The 19,654-nt window shown below is 44.5% G+C and overlaps 1 protein-coding gene and 1 pseudogene across 1 annotated transcript; both read right to left on the bottom strand.

Moving 5' to 3' along the window:
* Positions 1–4,622: 4,622 nt before the first annotated feature.
* On the bottom strand, positions 4,623–5,596 carry LOC143385686 (olfactory receptor 13C7-like; annotated as a pseudogene).
* A 9,385-nt stretch (positions 5,597–14,981) lies between these two features.
* On the bottom strand, positions 14,982–15,968 carry LOC143385681 (olfactory receptor 13C7-like). The gene has a single exon (XM_076841244.2). The coding sequence runs from the start codon at positions 15,966–15,968 to the stop codon at positions 14,982–14,984; it is 987 nt and encodes a 328-aa protein (XP_076697359.2).
* Positions 15,969–19,654: the final 3,686 nt, after the last annotated feature.

Genomic DNA, 19,654 nt, shown 5'->3' with positions numbered 1-19,654 from the left:
CTACTTCTCAAACCAGGCAAGAAGCAAGAGAGTAAGGAAGAACTTCTGGCTTTACATGTTGGCTGGAGTCCTCTGACTCCTATTCTTTTATTACATGGGCCAAAATGAGAGGTCCTAGTCATTCAGTTTCCAGGGAAGTTTCCCTAATGTCTCTCCTTTCCCATTCTTTCAGGAGTTTAGACTTGTTTTATCCTGCAGCTGTGTTTATTTGAGGAAGCATTGGTCATGTTGCATTGACAGTACCAGGGCAGGGCAAAATCTAGGACACTGGACTTCTGGGACTGGTAAACAGGTTTCTATCCAGGGCCAAGGAAGAGATAGCAGGTTTATAATTCAGTGCTTACAAACATAAAACATGTTGAAAAACTCCTTAACAGGCCACAAATTTGCAGTTGATTTTGTGTATAGCCAAAAGGTTTGAATAATAATAACAGCAAAATGATGTTTACTGCATGTGCTGTGTCAGACACTGCTAATTTAGTCTTCATATTAACACTGTATTTGGGTTCTCTAAAGGAATAGGATCCATAGAATATATATTATATATATTAAATGTAACATATGAATATATAAAGAGAGTGTGTATATACATACATATTTATGCATATATATGTATATATATATGCATGTATATATGTATGAATTTAAAGGTGGATTTATTAGTTTGGCTCACATCATCAAGGCTGTATTGTCCCATAATGACTGTCTGAAAGCTGGAGAGCCAGAGAAACCAAGAAGGATCTGAATCCCTCTGGCCAAGAAGCTGGAGTCTCAGGGTAAGAGGGACCAACGATGTAGTCATGGCTCTATGCTGAACACTTGGAAGCCTCCTGAAGGGTCACTGGAGGTGATTCCAGGATGAAAGGCTGAAGAAGCCAGTCTGATGTCCATGGGTGATGGGCAAAGCAACAGACACACCTACTCTCATAGAAGAGAGCCTGCAGGTACTGTGTGGCTTCCTCTTCTGCTTTTGTTCCATCTGGGGCCCTGGTCTGTAGGACCATGCTGCTCACTTTCAGCTTGCTGTCCCCCATGCCAGTTGTCTCTGGAAACACCCTCTATGACTCTATTGGAAATATGCTTTATTAGTTAACTAATCATCTCTTTATCTAATCAAGAGGATACTCAGATTTACTATCACAAATCCTGAATAAAATGTATAAAGTTATATTCTTATAATTTTTTTGTAGATTAAAGAAAGTTATATAGTTTGCCTAAGGGAAGAAGTGAATGGTAGAGCTTAGATTCTTACTCAGCCTGACTCCATGTCCCTCAAACTATGATATACCCACAACAGTGAGTGTTGATCAATTTCTATTATGACTGTAGTTTTTCAGAAGTGGTTGGAGTATGGAAACACATCACCTTAAGTTAGAGGTTCTCCCCAAATTCTTGCATAGTTTTCCCCCCTTTTTGTGGTGCTAGAAACCGTGGGCTTCCTGCATGGTAAGCAAGTGCTCTCTCTACCACTGAGTCACATTTCCAGCTCTTCCCAAAATTCTTAAAAGAGCCAATCAGGAGATCGAACATATAACCACACCAAATATAAAAATCCATCAGGAAGGGGATACCCAACCATGCCGTCTTGCAATGCTTATTCATAATGTCCGATACTTCACAATGCTACTCCAGTCCTTATAATCACATCTGAGAAACCCCAGTTAGAGCCTACATTCTGGGCTGTGCACACCTTTTTGCTGATTTGCTGACATACTGGAAGCAAGCCCACCTTCTTATTACCTGTTCTGTTCCTCAAAGCATCAAGAATAATTCTCAGTGACCCTTAACAAATCCCAAAAGTGTTTCCAAAGAAAATGGAATGAGGAAACAAAAAATAAGAGAGTGACATTAAATTCCATTTTATCCTTAGTGTGAATATACCACTAAGGTTTGCATGGTTTAAATAGATTTGCATTTTAAATTTGACATTCTCTGGTGCCTGGATACCTTATTTTGGGTCCTCAGATGACCTATGTAGTTACATTATAAAACTGTAAATTTCCTCAGGGGGAAATGAAAAAACAATTCCAAAGAAGGTGAACGGTTTGGATTAGAATTATATTAACATAATTCAGCTTGGAGTGAAAATTTATTTTGTTAAATTCCCCAAATTTTCTGTTTCATTTCTGTCACTTCTTTTCATTGTTGTTGACAAGAGAAATACCAGTCTAAAAATTAACCCACACAATCCAGTAAAACAATTTCCTTGAATGGCAATTTTAATGAACTCTACCCCTGTGGATTTTCTATGACCTTCAACAATCACTTTGACTTTTTAATATGCTTAGAGGATGATCGGCTATAAAATATTAATGAGAAGAATCTCACAATTCTCTCTACTCCAGATATTACTGGCATGGATACAGGGATCCCCAGAAATTTCCGGGCCCAGGTTCTTGATGTTCAAACAAAGAATTGATCAAGACCTATGAAGTTGACAAGCAAAGCAAAGGTTTATTGGAAGTAAAAGCATACATTCTGGGAGAACAAAGTGAGCTGAGCTGCGAAGTAGCTCAAGGTTCTGACTAAACAGTGGAGTTCACTTTTATTGGGCTGTGATAATTTTACCTACCCCTTTTCCCCTGGGTGGATTGGGGTTCATTGGAACCTTGATTGACAGTTTACTTTAGTGTAATTTTTTCTTTACTGGCCATGTGTAAATTTATTTTTCCTTGGGAAATGCACACAGGGGGAACAAACCACAATATTAATGATATGTTAACTAGCAACAGGTGAATTTTAGGTCAGTCCCTCAGATTATTGCACATACACAACCAAGATCTGGAACTTTCACATTAGGGGCTTGAATTCCCCCTTGTGGCCATCTAGCTTCCTCCGTTAGTTGCAATATGACCCAGTTTTCCTTCAAAGAAAAGTGATTCAGAAAGTGTATTAGGTGGACTAAAAGCTTGCGGGTGTTACCTACATTTATGTCTTTGCTATCTATCCCTTCTTATGCTCTAAATCCTACTTAACACTGAGAATGTTAAGTAGACGATAAGATGATTTCCCCAAATCTCCACATTCCAGAAACAATATCTAGATTATCCCACAGTATTTGTTCAGCATAGAATATTTCATAGGAGAAAGTCAGTTCTCAATGATTCCTCTGGGTGTGTCTTCAATATTTGCTGATTCGGCTTTGCCTCCCTTCCCCATGCTCTGTATCCTGCCTTATCAAAGATAGAAGGATTTAATACAAGTCCCTTTTCCAGAAACTTTTGGTCATTTCCTTCCTTCTATACACTTGAAAATATGGTTTAGGAGCAAGTGCTTCATTAAACCTGAAAGATGAAATGTTTGAAAAAACACCCCAAATCCTAAATGAATTCTGGGTAACTTAGTGGACTGTAGTAATTGTGTCTGGTCTTTGAAGAAGAGAATAAGTGATGTCTTCTGTACTGTTTTAGGATGGTGCCATTCCTGAGGGTGGTGCCATCACTTGGGGGTTGGGGATGATTTCCGATTTGGACATGTTGAGTGTGAGGTGCCTGTGGGATCCCTGGTGGGAAGAGTACTACTATAAGACAGAGCCAGGCCTAACAGCCAAGCAGGTCAGCAGTCCTTGGCTGTCTCCTGACTTGTCTCACAGGAGACAGCCCAAGGTCCAGAGCAGCCCTGCCTGCATCGAGGACAAGACTGAGGCCAGCAATGCTGCTGTTCCCTTCACCTATCTGTACATAACCACACCAGGACCCCTGTCCACCTGCCACTGCTTGGAGATACTCAGCACCACTGGGCTCAGTGCTCAAAGCTTCTGGGTAACAAGTCAGTTCAGGAAATCTGCTGTAGAGAAAGCCCTCCTAGAGCTACAGCAGTAGGTGAGACCTGGTGGCATGCTGCCCCCAAGGAGCTCTGATGATGAGGAAATGTCACATGTCAGGATGAGACAGGTAAAGTGAAAGGTGCTGTAGGATATAAAGGGGACAGTCTCAAAGTGCATCAGAGAAGAATGCATGAAAGAGATGGTGTCTGAGCTGGCTTTGAAAACTCATCCCAGTGTGACTGAGAACAGCAGGAGCAAAGACCTGGAGGTGGGGGCAGTGCAGAGGATGTAGTGATGGGCCAGCCTGTGTGGAGGGTGAAGTGGAAGTCAGGCTGAAGAAGCAGATGCTGCCAGACTCTGGGGGCCTTGAAGACTCAGCAAGGATTTGGACTTAATGCTGTGGTGATGGGGAGCCATGAAGGGTCTCGATCAAAAGAGTGATGGATCAATTGGGGCTAGACTTCAATGGCAGAACCACTATGAGGAATGTGAGGAATTTCTTTTAGAGACTAGAGGGACAGAGCCTTGGGAGCAGCTGGAGACACCAATGAAACTTGGTAACTCTGTGTCTTGTGGTGGGCACGAAGGTACTCCAGGACCCTGGAATGACAGTCTGGAAGAAGGTGGGTGTGAAGGGAGAGAAAGGACACCTTCTCTTCTCTTTTTGTAATGGTGCCCAGCCATGTTACAGATGGTAAGTACTTTGTCATCATGGGTCCTGTGGTGGGGGTGAGGGTGGATAAAAGGAAGCAGAGCAGAACCCTAGCCAAACCCTTATGGACCTGGGACATAAGTGAGAAATCTGTTGGTTTTAAGCCACTTAATTAATGATTCCATTACCACAAGATAGGCTAGCTCATGTTGACTGACAGAGTTGGAGGGCAACAGTAAACGTGGGAGAATTTTCTAGTGAGCAGACACCTCCCCCAAGCAGAGCTGTGACAGCTGCTTTCACCTCTGTATTTCTTAGGCTGTAGATGATGGGTTTCAGTGAGGGTGTCACGACGGCATAAAACAGTGTGAAAATTTTATCCACATTGGGGTTCTTTGCCTTAGGCTTGAGGTACATGAAGGAGATGGTCCCATAGAAAATCACCACCACTGTGAGGTGTGCAGAGCAGGTGGAGAAGGCTTTGCGCCGGCCTGAAGCAGAGGGAACCCGAAAGATGGCAGCCAGGATGAAAATGTAGGAGAGGCAGATGAGCAGAGAGGGGTCACTGTCAGGATGGTTGTAGCCACCATCAATACCAGGGCATTAAGGGAGATGTCCCCACAGGCGAGTTTCAGCACTGCTAAGATCTCACAGAAGAAGTGGTTGATGACATTGTGGCCACAGAAGGGGAGGCACCAGATCAGAATGGACTGTAGCAGTGAGTTGACAAAGCCTGTCCCCCAGCTCAGCGCTGCCATCTGCATGCCCAGTCATGAGCTCTGTGTACCTGAGTGGGTGGCAGATAGCCACATAATTGTCATAGGCCATCGCAGCCAGGAGCAAGCATTCTGTAGCACCCAAAGCCAGGGTCAAGAATATCTGCAGGGCACAGGCTGGGAAGGAGATGATACTTCTGATTTGTAGGAAGTTGGTGAGCATGAGAGGTATGAAGGAGGAGGTGCCACAGATATCTATGAGGGAGAGGTTGCTGAGAAAGAAGTACATGGGGTTGTGCAGGTGGGGGTCCAGCATGATCAGCACCATGAGGAGGGAGTTCCCCAGCAGATTCATGCAGTAGATGCCCAGGCAAAGCACAAACAGGACCATCTCTAGGTCATGGGCCCATGGAGCCCCAGCAGGACATAGTCCATCACGGCTGTCTGGTTTGTCTCCTCCATCTCATCCTCTTTGCTCTTTCATTTGGACCACATAGCTTTTAGAAAGAAGCTCTTGCTGGTGTGGGGACCAAGGGTGATGCTGGATGTGTGACTTGCAGTGTGTCAGCCTCCCTCTCTGGAACCGAGTTTTATCATCTGTATAAGGAGAGAGAGGCCTTCAGGCCTGCATCTGGCCCTCCCAGCTCTGCTGTTCTATGGACTTTGAGGGGAATGTGCAACATCTTGGCTCTCTATACTCTTGGCTGTTCTTCCCAGGGGATTTCAGAGGGGACAGTAGAATACGAAATATATGTGACACGTTTTCTTTTTTTAAAAAAAGAGTTCCTACCATTCAAAGGAACCATCTTTTCTCAGTTATGACTTCCTATGCCTAATAATGCCCACTGTGTTTCAGATTCTTTCATTTAGTGATTCATTCATACCCTGTGATAGGTATTGTTTCAGGTGCTGGGGCTATACCAGTAAGAAAAATAAGAGAACAAAAGATTCCACACTGTCTCTGTTGTACCCTCACTTCCTTGACTGAGGTGACATTCTGGGAAGCAGGTGTATGATGGCTGATCTTACCCAGTGTCCCTCAGGGCCCTGGGGATGGAACACTTTGGTGTGTAATTCTGAATTATGGTCATTTCTCCTTAAGGAATCAGAAACCATTCATTGCTTTTTCAAATGAACACACATGAACATTTGTACCCCGATAGAGGTAGATATAGAGGTACAATAGAATTGCTGGTCACAGGATTTATCCCTGGTCAAGAGAACCAAGAGACTCACTTGTGGGCTTCCTAATTGCTTTTTGGGATAAGTGAGATTGGCAGGGATGCCGGGCAAGTAGGCACACCTGGAGCTCATCTGGTCTTGGCGTGGCCGGTTATTGACTAGTTTTAGAAAGGCAAGAAGGAGGCTGAGGTTTGTTCCCAGCAGCCTCCATTGCTGTGCCAAGCTGGTCTCAAGGCCTTCTTGGAATAGGAAAGTGTTAAAATTCACAGGAGGGAGCTCTCATGTCCCCAAAGCCCAATAGTAGTGTTAGCACAGGAAAGCTGTTTTAGGGGTCAAGTGGCTACTACAAGCTGGTGCCTGTGCCTGGTGCAGAGAGTACGCCAAACACAGTCTTGTCTTCTGCCTTCCTGGAGCTTACACTCATGTACTCATTCTCTGAATCTCAGCAACCATCCATTCCTTCCCTGGCTTTAGACCTCTGACATTATCCATGAGTCTGGGGTGTAAAGATCACTGTCAAACCTGAAATCTGGGAAGAAGTCCTGGGAGGGCGATGTCTCTGCTCCATGTGTGCTTACAACATGACCTATGTTCATTTCAAATTCTGACACATGTTTTCAGACAGGGGATAATGGAAACCACTGGGTGTGCCGCTCTCTCCTCACCCTGGCCTCTGATCAAAGACCCAGAGGGAGAGGTGCAGGCATTTGAGGCTTCTGGCAGCAGGCTCTGGGCCTGCCCTAACTTCCACACCACACCTCATGCACACCTGTTCCAACCTGGTCAGACTATTGCTATTGCTGAGACAAAGGCTGCTGGACTGTCCCTTTTTGTCCACTTATTCTTCCAGGCTGAGTTCACACTGCACATTTTGTGTGTCACCCTCTCTGATGGCACAAGGTAGAACTGACCATCCCATCAGTTGATGGTTTTCCAATTTTAGCACAGATTAATTTCATTGTGCCTTAAATTCTGGAAAGATTGCTGATTCCCTCTGTCTGACTAGATTGTTGAATATGAACAATTGGAGAGAAAGTGCTATGTTTGGTTTATCACTGTCACCCTCTAATTGCCCTGTACCCAGGAGTGTCAGTGGTTGCCATTCTAATGCAAGTGACCATTTATTGAGCTCTAGTGCTGCCATTCTTCCAAAAATCTTGATCCCAGCGTCTCATCTTGAGATCACCCCCCTCCGTCTTCATTCTACCCCCAAAAGAAAAATACATACTTTTGGAAGAAACGCTCTGGGGGCCAGTTCCACCTGGAGGGACAGTCTTTGTTTCTGGAGCACTAGATCGGGAGCATGGTGGGTTTCCTAGCAACTTAAGGGTCAGGTCATAGCACATTCCTGTCTAATAGAAACAGCCATAAAGAAGGAGTCTGTATATAGAAAATGTGATACTTTTTAGATGAGCAACAGCTTTGACCATTACGTGGGCAAAGGATGCGACTTTGGGGAGAACCATTAAGGATGGGCTTGGTTTTGCTGCAGTAATGCAAAGATGTATATTTTTTAAAAATTATTTTTGTAGTTGTAGATTGACAGCATGCCTATATTTTTTTCATTTTTATGTAGTGTTAAGGATCTAAACTAGTGCCTCACACATTCTAGGCAAGTGCTCTGCCACTGAGCTACAGCCCCAGCCCCCAGGGATGCATAATGTTTATGAATTAACATGAAGAGGTTTCTTGCCTTCTCATGCTGCATGTCCACTGTGGGTTTCAGGGACCTGTCCACATAGTCCCTGGTGGATGGAGGCTCTACAATGTGGGCTTTAAAGTTATGTGGCCAGGGAATGACACCTGGAATATCTTCCACCAACAATAAAATGCTCTGACACAGAAGTGACACACTTCACATGTGCCCACAACACACTAACCCTGAGTATTTGTAACGTATGTCCAGAATGAAGGAAGACATTGCTATTACTGAGTAGCTTCTCTCTGGGTGACTTTTTTTCCCCAGCACATTCCAAATGCTATTCTAGCATCTCTCTGCCAATGTCACACACTCTGACATGTCCCTGTATCAGATTCTCAGAGCAATAAAACACTGAGTGCCTCTGAAAGTAATGGTCTAGTTTCACTTCACAATTTTATAACTTCTTTGTATTGGGTAGTGCATGGAAGGAGTCCTGGAGTGGGAAGGTGGAGACCAGCTTAGATTCAGGTTAGATTGATTGAGGTTGGATTAGACCAGGTTAGATTTATCAAGCTCCTTTTCCTGAGAAATGAGCTGGTCAATTATGTGGACTCTGTGGTCTTACAAACATTTTCTCTGAATCTTTCTAGAATCCTTCAACTGTGCGGTCAAAGAGACTAGAGTTCCTTTGTAAGTTCATATCACATGATTCTCATTGGCTGATAAACCTAACTTTACCCACTTAATGCTTATTTTATGATGCACAGATATCTTAAAAGAGGAAGGAGCATCACAGACAGGAAGCTTCTGGTCCAGCTTTTGAAATGCCTGGATCTGGGGTTCCTGGATCACCATGTCATGTTGTATGGCAGAGGAGTTGGCATGGGCTTGAATTCAAACTGACTGGGTGTCCAGACCCTGTCATTTGCTAACAGGTTCTCCACCCAGGTTCCTTACCTGTAATAGGAGGTAGTGGTATTTCCTTGTTGGGCGAGTTATCAGCTGGGGATCAGTGAGCTTAAGTAGAGCTCTTACTGCAGAGCTGGGCCTGGGGTCAATATGCAGCAAGTGGTGGATGATATTATTATTATTATTGTGTCTCCTTCTCCAAGCAAATATTCTAACTTTGAGATAGCTTTTGTGAGTCTCACACACCAGACTGACAGCTCTTTTTGTCCTACTCACTGGCTTGTAAGAGAGAGCTTGAGCCAGGTGAACTGCTCTGAGGTTTGAGAGAGCCATGGAAAAAGTGCTGAATTCATTACCAGCAGCTTCACTAGGCTGGGGTGGGCCAGACTAAGGAGCCCCAAGGACTAGAGACCTAGTCCCCTGACACACAGACAGCCTGCTTGTCTCTTACTCCCAGGGACCTGGTAGTCCCTGCCCAATTTAAAGTTCACACTCTCCAACTATAACAAAATTTCAGGTTAGGCAACTAAGGGGCCTGGGCTTCAGAAACTCAGGTCCATTTTGCTATCTCTGGAGTGCCTTGCTGGATTGAGTGGGCACAGGAGAGACACTAGGAGAGCACAGGCAAGGGCAATCTTCCTTTATTCCTTTGTTCCTTCATTCGTTTGTTGTTCTTTCTGGACTCGGACTTGAACCCAGGGATGATTAATCAGAGTGACCTCCCCAGTCCATTCCATTTCTTAAAATTTTGAGATAGGATCTCCTTAAGTTGCTGAGGCTGTCCTCCTGCTTCAGAAGTCTCTGGGATTGCAGTCATGTACAACTGCACCTGCATGTTCTCACAGGAAACTTTGGAAGGCAGAAGGGATTTCTCTTTGTCTCTGGACAAAGTGTGGGTAAGTCTGGATCTCTTGGTCCTGAGGCATCATGGGACATGGCAATGTAATATAAAATCCCAGCTCAAAGAAATACATTTTGACAGAGATTTCTAGATTTTTGTTGTTGTTGTTATTGATTTGAGATTGGAGTCTCACTATGTTATGCAGACTGATCTGGAATTCCTGAGATCAAAAGATGTTGCTGCTTTAACCTGAGTAGCTTGGGTTACTGTGTGCCACCACACTCAGCAAGATTTATGTTGGAATCCCCTGAACTCTCATTGTGGAATTTTCATGATTCCTCTCCTGAATTTTCCTACTCCACCTTATACAGAAATGTTCACACACAAGCATTAGATATTATAGATTTTTCCATAATATTTATTGGTGAATCAGCATCTTGGATATCAGAAAAAGTAGAAAAGTGAGTCTATTAATGTGATTTCCCTCCAAGTAGGCTTTCTGCCCCACCAAGATTCTACATCTAGCGATCTTGTCATCTCATCTGTTCTTGTCATCTTGTGACATAGAGTGCCTGCCCATGGGTACTGCAGGAATCTTAGAGGGATTCAGACTGTCCTCATGTCTTGGCAACAAGGGTACCACAGAAACCACTAGTGCCTCTCTTGTGTCCAGCATTACTAGATCAGACATATGTCCATGTTACAATAACCTACTTTTCATCTGGGAGAAAGAAAAGGTCCAATGTGCTGAAACTGAGAGTCCTACTCCCTGACTCCCCAGCCTGGTCCCTGGTTGAGGAAGTGTGGGCTACAACCATGCTGTACAGAAGAACATATACCAGTTTTTCTTGGTTGGGTCCCTTTTCAGGCCTGCTCTGATAGTGGCTCACTTTATTTTTATATTAGACACTGTCTCCCTTTCTCATTGCCAGATGCCCTCCATACTGTTGCTCACCAAATCCTATAGCAACAGCTGTTCCACCAGCCCACTCTTGGCTACATGCAGGTGGAATGTGATTCACAACTAGCATGAGTGCTTCAGTGTGTCAGGAGCGTGGAGTGTGTGGGGAGAGCATATTCAGTCCCCTGGACTTGGCACAAGCATCCTGGGCATTGACTCCAGAGTGTTAGGCTGGCTGACACTTCCTTTTCTGGATACAATGGCATATTGACTTGAAAACAAAAGACCTTCTCTCTAGTTGGAGTGCTAGGGGAGCCTCCAGTACCTGGTACCACAAAGAGAGCTCCTACTCTCTCAAACCAGGCAAGAAGCAAGAGAGTAAGGAAGAGCTTCTGGCTTTAGGTGTTGGCTGGAATCCTTCTCTGACTCCTATTCTTTTATTACATGGGCCAAAATGAGAGGTTCTAGTCATTCAGTTTCCAGGGAAGGTTCCCTATATCCTCTCCTTTCCCATTCTTTCAGGAGTTTAGACTTGTTTTATTCTGCAGCAGTGTTTATTTGAGGAAGCATTGGTCATGTTGCAGTTGACAGTACCAAGACAGTAGCTGACAGTCTGGTCCCTGTTAAAGTCTAGGACACTGGACTCCTGGGACTGGCAAACAGGTTCCTATTGAGGGCCAAGGAAGAGACAGCAGGTTTATAATTCAGTGCTTACAAACATAAAACTTGTTGAAATACTCCTAAACAGTCCACAAACTTGCAATTGATTTTGTGTATAGCCAAAGAGTTTGAATAATAATAACAGCAAAATGATGTCCACTGAACATGTGCTGTTTCAGACACAGCTATTTTAGTCCTCACATTAACACTGTATTTGGGTTCTCTAAAGGAATAGGATCCATAGAATATATATTATATATATAATATATTATATATTATATATGACATGTGATATATTTATATGTAAAGTACATGTGTGTGTACATATAAATTCATATATACATATATGCATATATGTATATATGAATTTAAAGATGGATTTATTAGTTTGGCTCACATCATCAAGGCTGTATTGTCCCATAATGACTGTCTGAAAGCTGGAGAGCCAGAGAAACTAAGAAGGATCTGAATCCCTCTGGCTAAGAAGCTGGAGTCTCAGGGTAAGAGGGACCAACGATGTAGTCATGGCTTTATACTGAACACTTGGAAGCCTCCTGAAGGGTTACTGGAGGTGATTCCAGGATGAAAGGCTGAAGAAGCCAGTCTGATGTCCATGGGTGATGGGCAAAGCAACAGACACACCTGCTCTCATAGAAGAGAGCCTGCAGGTACTGTGTGGCTTCCTCTTCTGCTTTTGTTCCATCTGGGGCCCTGGTCTGTAGGACCATGCTGCTCACTTTCAGCTTGCTGTCCCCATTTCAGTTGTCTCTGGAAACACACTCACTGACTCTGTCAGAAATATACTTTACTAGTTAACTAATCATCTCTCGTCTAAGCAAGAGGACACTCAGATTTACTATCACAAATCCTGTAATGAAATGTAGGCAGTTTTATTCTTATCATTTAATTTTTTTGTAGATTAAGGAAAGTTATGTAGTTTGCCTAAGGGAAAATGTCAATGGTAGAGCTTAGATTCTCACTCAGCGTGACTCCAGGTCCCTCAAGCTATGTTGTTCCCCTCACACCCACAGCAGTGAGTAGGTGTTGATATATTTCTCTTATGACTGTAGTGTTTCATAAGTGTTGGAGTATGGAAACAATCACCTTAAGTTAGAGGTTCTTCCCAAATTTTTGCATCGTTTTCCCCCCTCTGTTTTTGTTCTGGAGATGTAACCTTGTGCTTCTTGCATGCTAAGCAAGTGCTCTACCACTGAGACAAATTCCCAGCTCTCCCCAAATTCTTCAAAGATAAGAGCCAATCAGGAGATCAAAAATATAACCAAACCAAATATAAAAATCCCAGCATGGCAGTTGTGCAAACTGCAAAGGCCCAGTTAGAACTCACATTCTGGGCTGTGCAGTCTTGCTGATTGCTGACATCCTGGCTGAAAACTCTCCTTTTCATTACTCTTTCTGTTGTCATCCCATCACATGTAAATCTCAGTGACCCTTAGCAAATCCCAAAAGTGTTCCTAAGAGTAAATGGATTAGGAAACCAAAGATAAGAGAGTGACAGTAGTTCCACTAAATCCTCAGTGCAGATATTCCAAAGTTTGCATTTTGAGTTTGGACATTCTCTGATGCCTGGTTTATTCATTTTGGAGCCTTAAATGAACTCTGTAGTTATATTATTAAAATATCAAATTCTGTAGAGAAAATAATTCCAAAGCTGGGAAAGTGATCAATTAGATTAGAATTTTATTAAAAGAATCCAATTTGAAGTAGAAATTTCTTTTGTTAAATCCCCCGAATTTTCTCTGTTATTTCTAACACTTCTCTTTCTTAATATTATTTTTCAGTTGTTGATGGACCTTTACTTTATTCATTGACTCATATGTGGTGCTGAGAATCAAACCCAGTGCCTCACACATGCTAAGCAAGTGCTCTACCATCGAGCCAAACTCAGCCTTCTTTTTCTTGTTGACAAAACAAATACCAACCTAAAAATTATTTCACATGTTTCAGGAGACCAGTTGCCTCATAGAGCAATTTGAATGAACTATACCAGTGTGGATTTTTACTACCTTAAAAAAAATTACTGACTTTTTAGAATTTTTTTGGAGAACATTATCAGTCATAGACTATCAGTCAGATGATTTCCCCAAATCTCCACACTCCAGAAACAATATTTAGATTTTCCCACAGTCTTTGTTCAGCATAGAATATTTCAGAGGAGAAAGTCAGTTCTCAGTGATTCTGCTGGGTGTGTCTTCAATATTTGCTGATTCAGCTTTGACTCCCCACCCCCATGCTCTGTATCCTGCCTTATCAAAGATAGAAGGCTTTAATACAAGTCCCTTTTCCAGAAACTTTTGGTCATTTCCTTCCTTCTATACACTTGAAAATATGGTTTGTGGAGCAAGTGCCTCATTGAGCCTGAAAGGTAAAATGATGTTTGAAAAAACACCCCAAATCCTAAATGAATTCTGGGTAACTTAGTGGACTGTAGTACTTGTGTCTGGTCATTGAAGCAGAGAATAAGTGATATCTTCTGTACTGTTTTAGAATGGTGTCATTTCTAAAGATGGTGCCATCACTTGGGGGTTGGGGATGATTTCCGATTTGGACATGTTGAGTGTGAGGTGCCTGTGGGATCCCTGGTGGAAAGAATACCACCATAAGACAGAGCCGGGCCTAAGAGCCAAGCAGGTCAGCAGCCCTTGGCTGTCTCCTGACTTGTCTCACAGGAGACAGCCCAAGGTCCAGAGCAGCCCTGCCTGCATCGAGGACAAGACTGAGGCCAGCAATGCTGCTGTTCCCTTCACCTATCTGTACATAACCACACCAGGACCCCTGTCCACCTGCCACTGCTTGGAGATACTCAGCACCACTGGGCTCAATGCTCAAAGCTTCTGGGTAACAAGTCAGTTCAGGAAATCTGCTGTAGAGAAAGCCCTCCTAGAGCTACAGCAGTAGGTGAGACCTGGTGGCATGCTGCCCCCAAGGAGCTCTGATGATGAGGAAATGTCACATGTCAGGATGAGACAGGTAAAGTGAAAGGTGCTGTAGGATATAAAGGGGACAGTCTCAAAGTGCATCAGAGAAGAATGCATGAAAGAGATGGTGTCTGAGCTGGCTTTGAAAACTCATCCCAGTGTGACTGAGAACAGCAGGAGCAAAGACCTGGAGGTGGGGGCAGTGCAGAGGATGTAGTGATGGGCCAGCCTGTGTGGAGGGTGAAGTGGAAGTCAGGCTGAAGAAGCAGATGCTGCCAGACTCTGGGGGCCTTGAAGACTCAGCAAGGATTTGGACTTAATGCTGTGGTGATGGGGAGCCATGAAGGGTCTCGATCAAAAGAGTGATGGATCAATTGGGGCTAGACTTCAATGGCAGAACCACTATGAGGAATGTGAGGAATTTCTTTTAGAGACTAGAGGGACAGAGCCTTGGGAGCAGCTGGAGACACCAATGAAACTTGGTAACTCTGTGTCTTGTGGTGGGCACGAAGGTACTCCAGGACCCTGGAATGACAGTCTGGAAGAAGGTGGGTGTGAAGGGAGAGAAAGGACACCTTCTCTTCTCTTTTTATAATGGTGCCCAGCCATGTTACAGATGGTAAGTACTTTGTCATCATGGGTCCTGTGGTGGGGGTGAGGGTGGATAAAAGGAAGCAGAGCAGAACCCCAGCCAAACCCTTATGGACCTGGGACATAAGTGAGAAATCTGTTGGTTTTAAGCCACTTAATTAATGATTCCATTACTACAAGATAGGCTAGCTCATGTTGACTGACAGAGTTGAAGGGCAACAGTAAACGTGGGAGAATTTTCTAGTGAACAGACCTCCCCCAAGCAGAGCTGTGACAGCTGCTTTCACCTCTGCATTTCTTAGGCTGTAGATGATGGGGTTCAGTGAGGGTGTCACGGCAACATAAAACAATGTGATAATCTTATCCACGTTGGGGTTCTTTGCCTTAGGCTTGAGGTACATGAAGGAGATGGTCCCATAGAAAATCACCACCACTGTGAGGTGTGCAGAGCAGGTGGAGAAGGCTTTGCGCCGGCCTGAAGCAGAGGGAACCCGAAAGATGGCAGCCAGGATGAAAATGTAGGAGAGGCAGATGAGCAAGAGAGGGGTCACTGTCAGGATGGTTGCAGCCACCATCAATACCAGGGCATTAAGGGAGATGTCCCCACAGGCGAGTTTCAGCACTGCTAAGATCTCACAGAAGAAGTGGTTGATGACATTGTGGCCACAGAAGGGGAGGCGCCAGATCAGGATGGACTGTAGCAGTGAGTTGACAAAGCCTGTCCCCCAGCTCAGCGCTGCCATCTGCATGCACATCTGCCCAGTCATGAGCTCTGTGTACCTGAGTGGGTGGCAGATAGCCACATAACGGTCATAGGCCATCGCAGCCAGGAGCAGGCACTCTGTAGTGCCCAAAGCCAGGGTCAAAAACATCTGTAGGGCACAGGCTGGGAAGGAAATGGTACTTCTGGTTTGTAGGAAGTTGGTGAGCATGAGAGGTATGAAGGAGGAGGTGGCACAGATATCTATGAGGGAGAGGTTGCTGAGAAAGAAGTACATGGGGTTGTGCAGGTGGGGGTCCAACATGATCAGCACCATGAGGAGGGAGTTCCCCAGCAGATTCATGCAGTAGATGCCCAGGCAAAGCACCAACAGGACCACCTCTACGTCACGGTGCCCATGGAGCCCCAGCAGGACATAGTCCATCACGGCTGTCTGGTTTGTTTCCTCCATATCATCGTCTTTGCTCTTTAACAATCTGGACCACAGAGCTTTTGGAAAGAAGCTCTTGCTGGTTTGGGACCAAGGGTGGTAGATGTGTGACTTGCAGTTAGTCAGCCTCCCTCTATGGAACCGAGTTTTATCATCTGTACAAGAGAGAGTGGCTGGCCTTCAGGCCTGCAGCTGGACCTCCCAGCTTGCAGTTCTTCCCACCTTATCTAGGGGGCGATGTGGTGCATCTCAGCCTCCTGGACTACTTACTGGCTGTTCTTGTCTGAAGCTCTCAGAGGAGAATCTTTGACATATTTTGTGGTTTTTAATCCAAAGTATTCTAACCTTTTAAAGTAAGCATTTTTTCTTCATTATGACTTCTTATGACTGAATTATGTCCTCAGCATTACGGATTTCTTCATTTGCTGATTCATTCAGTATGTGCTAGGTATTGTTTCAGGTGCTGAGTCTACATCAGTAAGAAAAATAAGATCAATAAATTCTATCCCATCCCTCTTGCTGACTGTCTTCTTTGACTGAGGTGAGATTATCTCTGAGAAGCAGGTATGTGATAGATGATCATGAAGGTGTCCCTCTGGGCCTTGAGGATGGTACATTTTGCCTTCATAGGGTGTGTAAATCGATAATGGCCCTGTCTCCTTAAGGAATCATAAACCATTTATTGTGTGTTTTTTTTTTTTGAAAAGACACACATAAACATATATACCCCAGTGGAGCTGCTGGTCACAGGATTTAACCTTGGTCATGAGATACAAGTGACTCACTTATGTGTCTCTGTTGGGGCAAGCCCAAAATGGCTGTTTTGGGGCCCTCTTGCTGAGATTTCCAGGGCTGGGAACTGGCAATTTTATGTTTAGTCGATGCTAGAAACATTCTGATTCTGCTTGTATACTCAAAGTCATAAACCTTAATTTGTGTCCTGTGCCCCCTTAGGTAGCCTCTTGGCAGTGTGCTTTCTTTATCTGTCCTTCATATAAAAGGCCTATGGAAAAGACTTGGGGGTTCAGGGGGCAAAATGAGGGCTGAAACTGAAGATGGAGGCAGGAGGCTTTGCATCTTGTAAATCGTTCCACCTGCCGAGCCCAGAACTTTGTTTCCTGGATCAGAGCCCCTGCACCACAGCATCCATATTACTTTTTAGGTTAAGTGTGATTGGCAGAGCTGTCAGTCCAGCAGGGGACACCAGGAGCTAATCTGGCCTTGGTGTGGCCAGTTGTTGACTAGCTTTAGAAAAGGGAATTGTGGGCAGGGACTGCTTGCTGCTAGGCAGCCTTCACTGCTATGCCAAGCTTGGTGTCAAGCTCTCCTTGGGAAAGGACAGCGTCAATATTCACAGGAGGGAGCCTATATGTCCCCAAAGCATAATAGTGTTGTTAGGACAGAAAAACTGTCTTATGGGTCAGGTGGCCCCTGGTGTGAAGGAAAAATAGGAGGTGAGGTTGAACTTTGATTGTTCAGTAGACATAACGCATTCCCGCTCCCCCCCCTCACTCTTGGTTTGTCTGTAAAGTCAGACAAACTAGGACAGAGATAGAGCCTGTCTTTCATTTTGGGCTGGAATATTTTCTCATTGCTCCTGCTTAATCATATCTGCCGTTTGTATGGGCCCCATGCTCCAGTGAACCATGTCTTTCCCAACTCTATATTACTTTGCCCAAGATTGAGGCATGTCCTCCCTTCTTGCCAGTAGGGGCCTCCCTGCTCATTTTTCAGAGACCAGCTCTGGATCTCCTCTTTCTTCTTTCCTCTGTTCCTTGCAGAGTTACCTGCTGCCTTCTTGTTGTCTCATAGCCATCCTTTTATATTACTATGTGGCAGGTGATTTGCCTGCCTTCCCTAGCACACCTTGAGGGCAGAACAATATGCCCTTCTTCCTGCACTACCCATACCTGGTGCTGCCAAGAGCAGGCACTCAATAGGTTTGAATGCCTGTTTAAGAAATCCACCAGATGGTCTCCTTGTTTCGGCACGTAGTAGCTGTATGATATTAACCAAGACTCACTGCCTCTGAAACTGCTTTCCCTTTGAAAATCGGAGATCTGTGCAGCACAGAGGAGACACACATGGACATGCTTGTAAGCCACCCAGGGTGGTACAGCCACATATTACTGGGGCTCCAGATGGAAGATTGAAACTTCAACCACAGGTACCTGCTTGGCCTGTACTTGTCACCTCTCAAGACAAGGGCTCCGTGGAGGGCTGATGCATGTTTTCCTTTCTTTAACCTGAATTAAGGTGCTTGTTAAGGGACAGTTTCTGTAATCTGCAATTTACATGGCAGTTGCTCAATCTGGGTCAGTAATTCCCCTTAAATTATCCATATGAACATTTGAAGGCAGAGTTCCTTGGGCTTAGATTGTCACAAAGATAAAGAAATGCCCAGTGTGCTGTGTCCTTCATTTCCTACTTGACTAATAGTCACTGGGAAAGTACTACGAGCTGATGCCTATGCCAGGTACAGCAGAAATAGTCATGTCTTCTACCCTCCTGGAGTTTATATTCATTTATTCACTCTGTGGGTCCCAGCAACCTTGGACACATCTCTTTCCTCCTTTGCTTTAGACCTCCAGTATTGTCCATGAGTCTGGGGTATAAAGACAATTGTCAAATCTGAAATCTGGAAAGAAGCCCTGGGAGGGCTCTGTCTCAGCTCTGTGTGCACTTACAACAGACATGTTCATTTCAAATTCTGACTTTTTTTTTTTTTAGGCAGAGGAAGGTGGTAATTCCCTGAGTATGCATCTCTGTCCTCACTCTGGTCTCTTACCAAAGACCCAAGAGGGAGAGGTGCAGGCATTTGAGGATTCTGGCAAGAAGTAGTGGCATTTCCTTGTTGTGGCCTGCCCTCTTGCCTCACTTCCACACAGCCCCTCACACACACCTGCTTGGCCAGACTACTGCCATTGCTGGGACAAAGGCTGCTAGACGGTCCTTTGTTGTCTACTTATTCTTATAGGCTGAGTTCACCCTGCACTTTCTTCATGCAGCTCATTCTGATGGCTCTGAAGGACTGTCCACCCAAACTACAGGATGGTTGCCCTGCATTAACACAGATTAATTTCATTGTGCCTTGAATTCTGGCTAGATTGCTGATTCTCTCTGACTAGACTGTTGAATAATGAGCAATTGAAGCAAAAGTGCTGTGTCTGTTCATCACTGTCACCCTCCAAGTGCCCTGCCCAGGAGTATCAGTGATTGCCATTCTAATGGAACTAAGCATTCATTGAAATCCAGAGCTGCTATTCATCCCAAAATCTCATCCCAATGTCTCACCTTGGGACTAACACTCCTTACCCACTTCCTTGTCCATCATACTCTTCAATAGAATGATGCCACCATTGTGATTACTGGGAGATGAGCCTTGTGATCCAGGCTCCTGCCTGTGGGAAGAGTTGCTCTTTCTGGAGAGCTACATCAGGGGCATGGTGAGTTTCCTTGCAGCTTAAAGGTCAGAGTGTGGCACATTCCTGGCAAATAAAAGCAGCCCAAAGAAAGGAGTCTGAGTATAGAAAAGCCAATGTTGCAGGTGCCCAACAGCTTTGACTACAACCCAGGCAAAGGATAGGACTTTGAGGAGAACAGGTTAGGACGACTCGGTTATGCTGTGCTAATGCACAGGTTCATATTTTTTATGACTCAACATGACAGAGGTTTCTTACCTTCTCATGCTGTATGTCCACTGTGGG

This window comes from Callospermophilus lateralis, chromosome 2 (assembly GCF_048772815.1).
Source record: "Callospermophilus lateralis isolate mCalLat2 chromosome 2, mCalLat2.hap1, whole genome shotgun sequence".
NCBI lineage: Eukaryota > Metazoa > Chordata > Mammalia > Rodentia > Sciuridae > Callospermophilus > Callospermophilus lateralis.
This window is presented reverse-complemented; position numbering and strand designations above follow the sequence as displayed.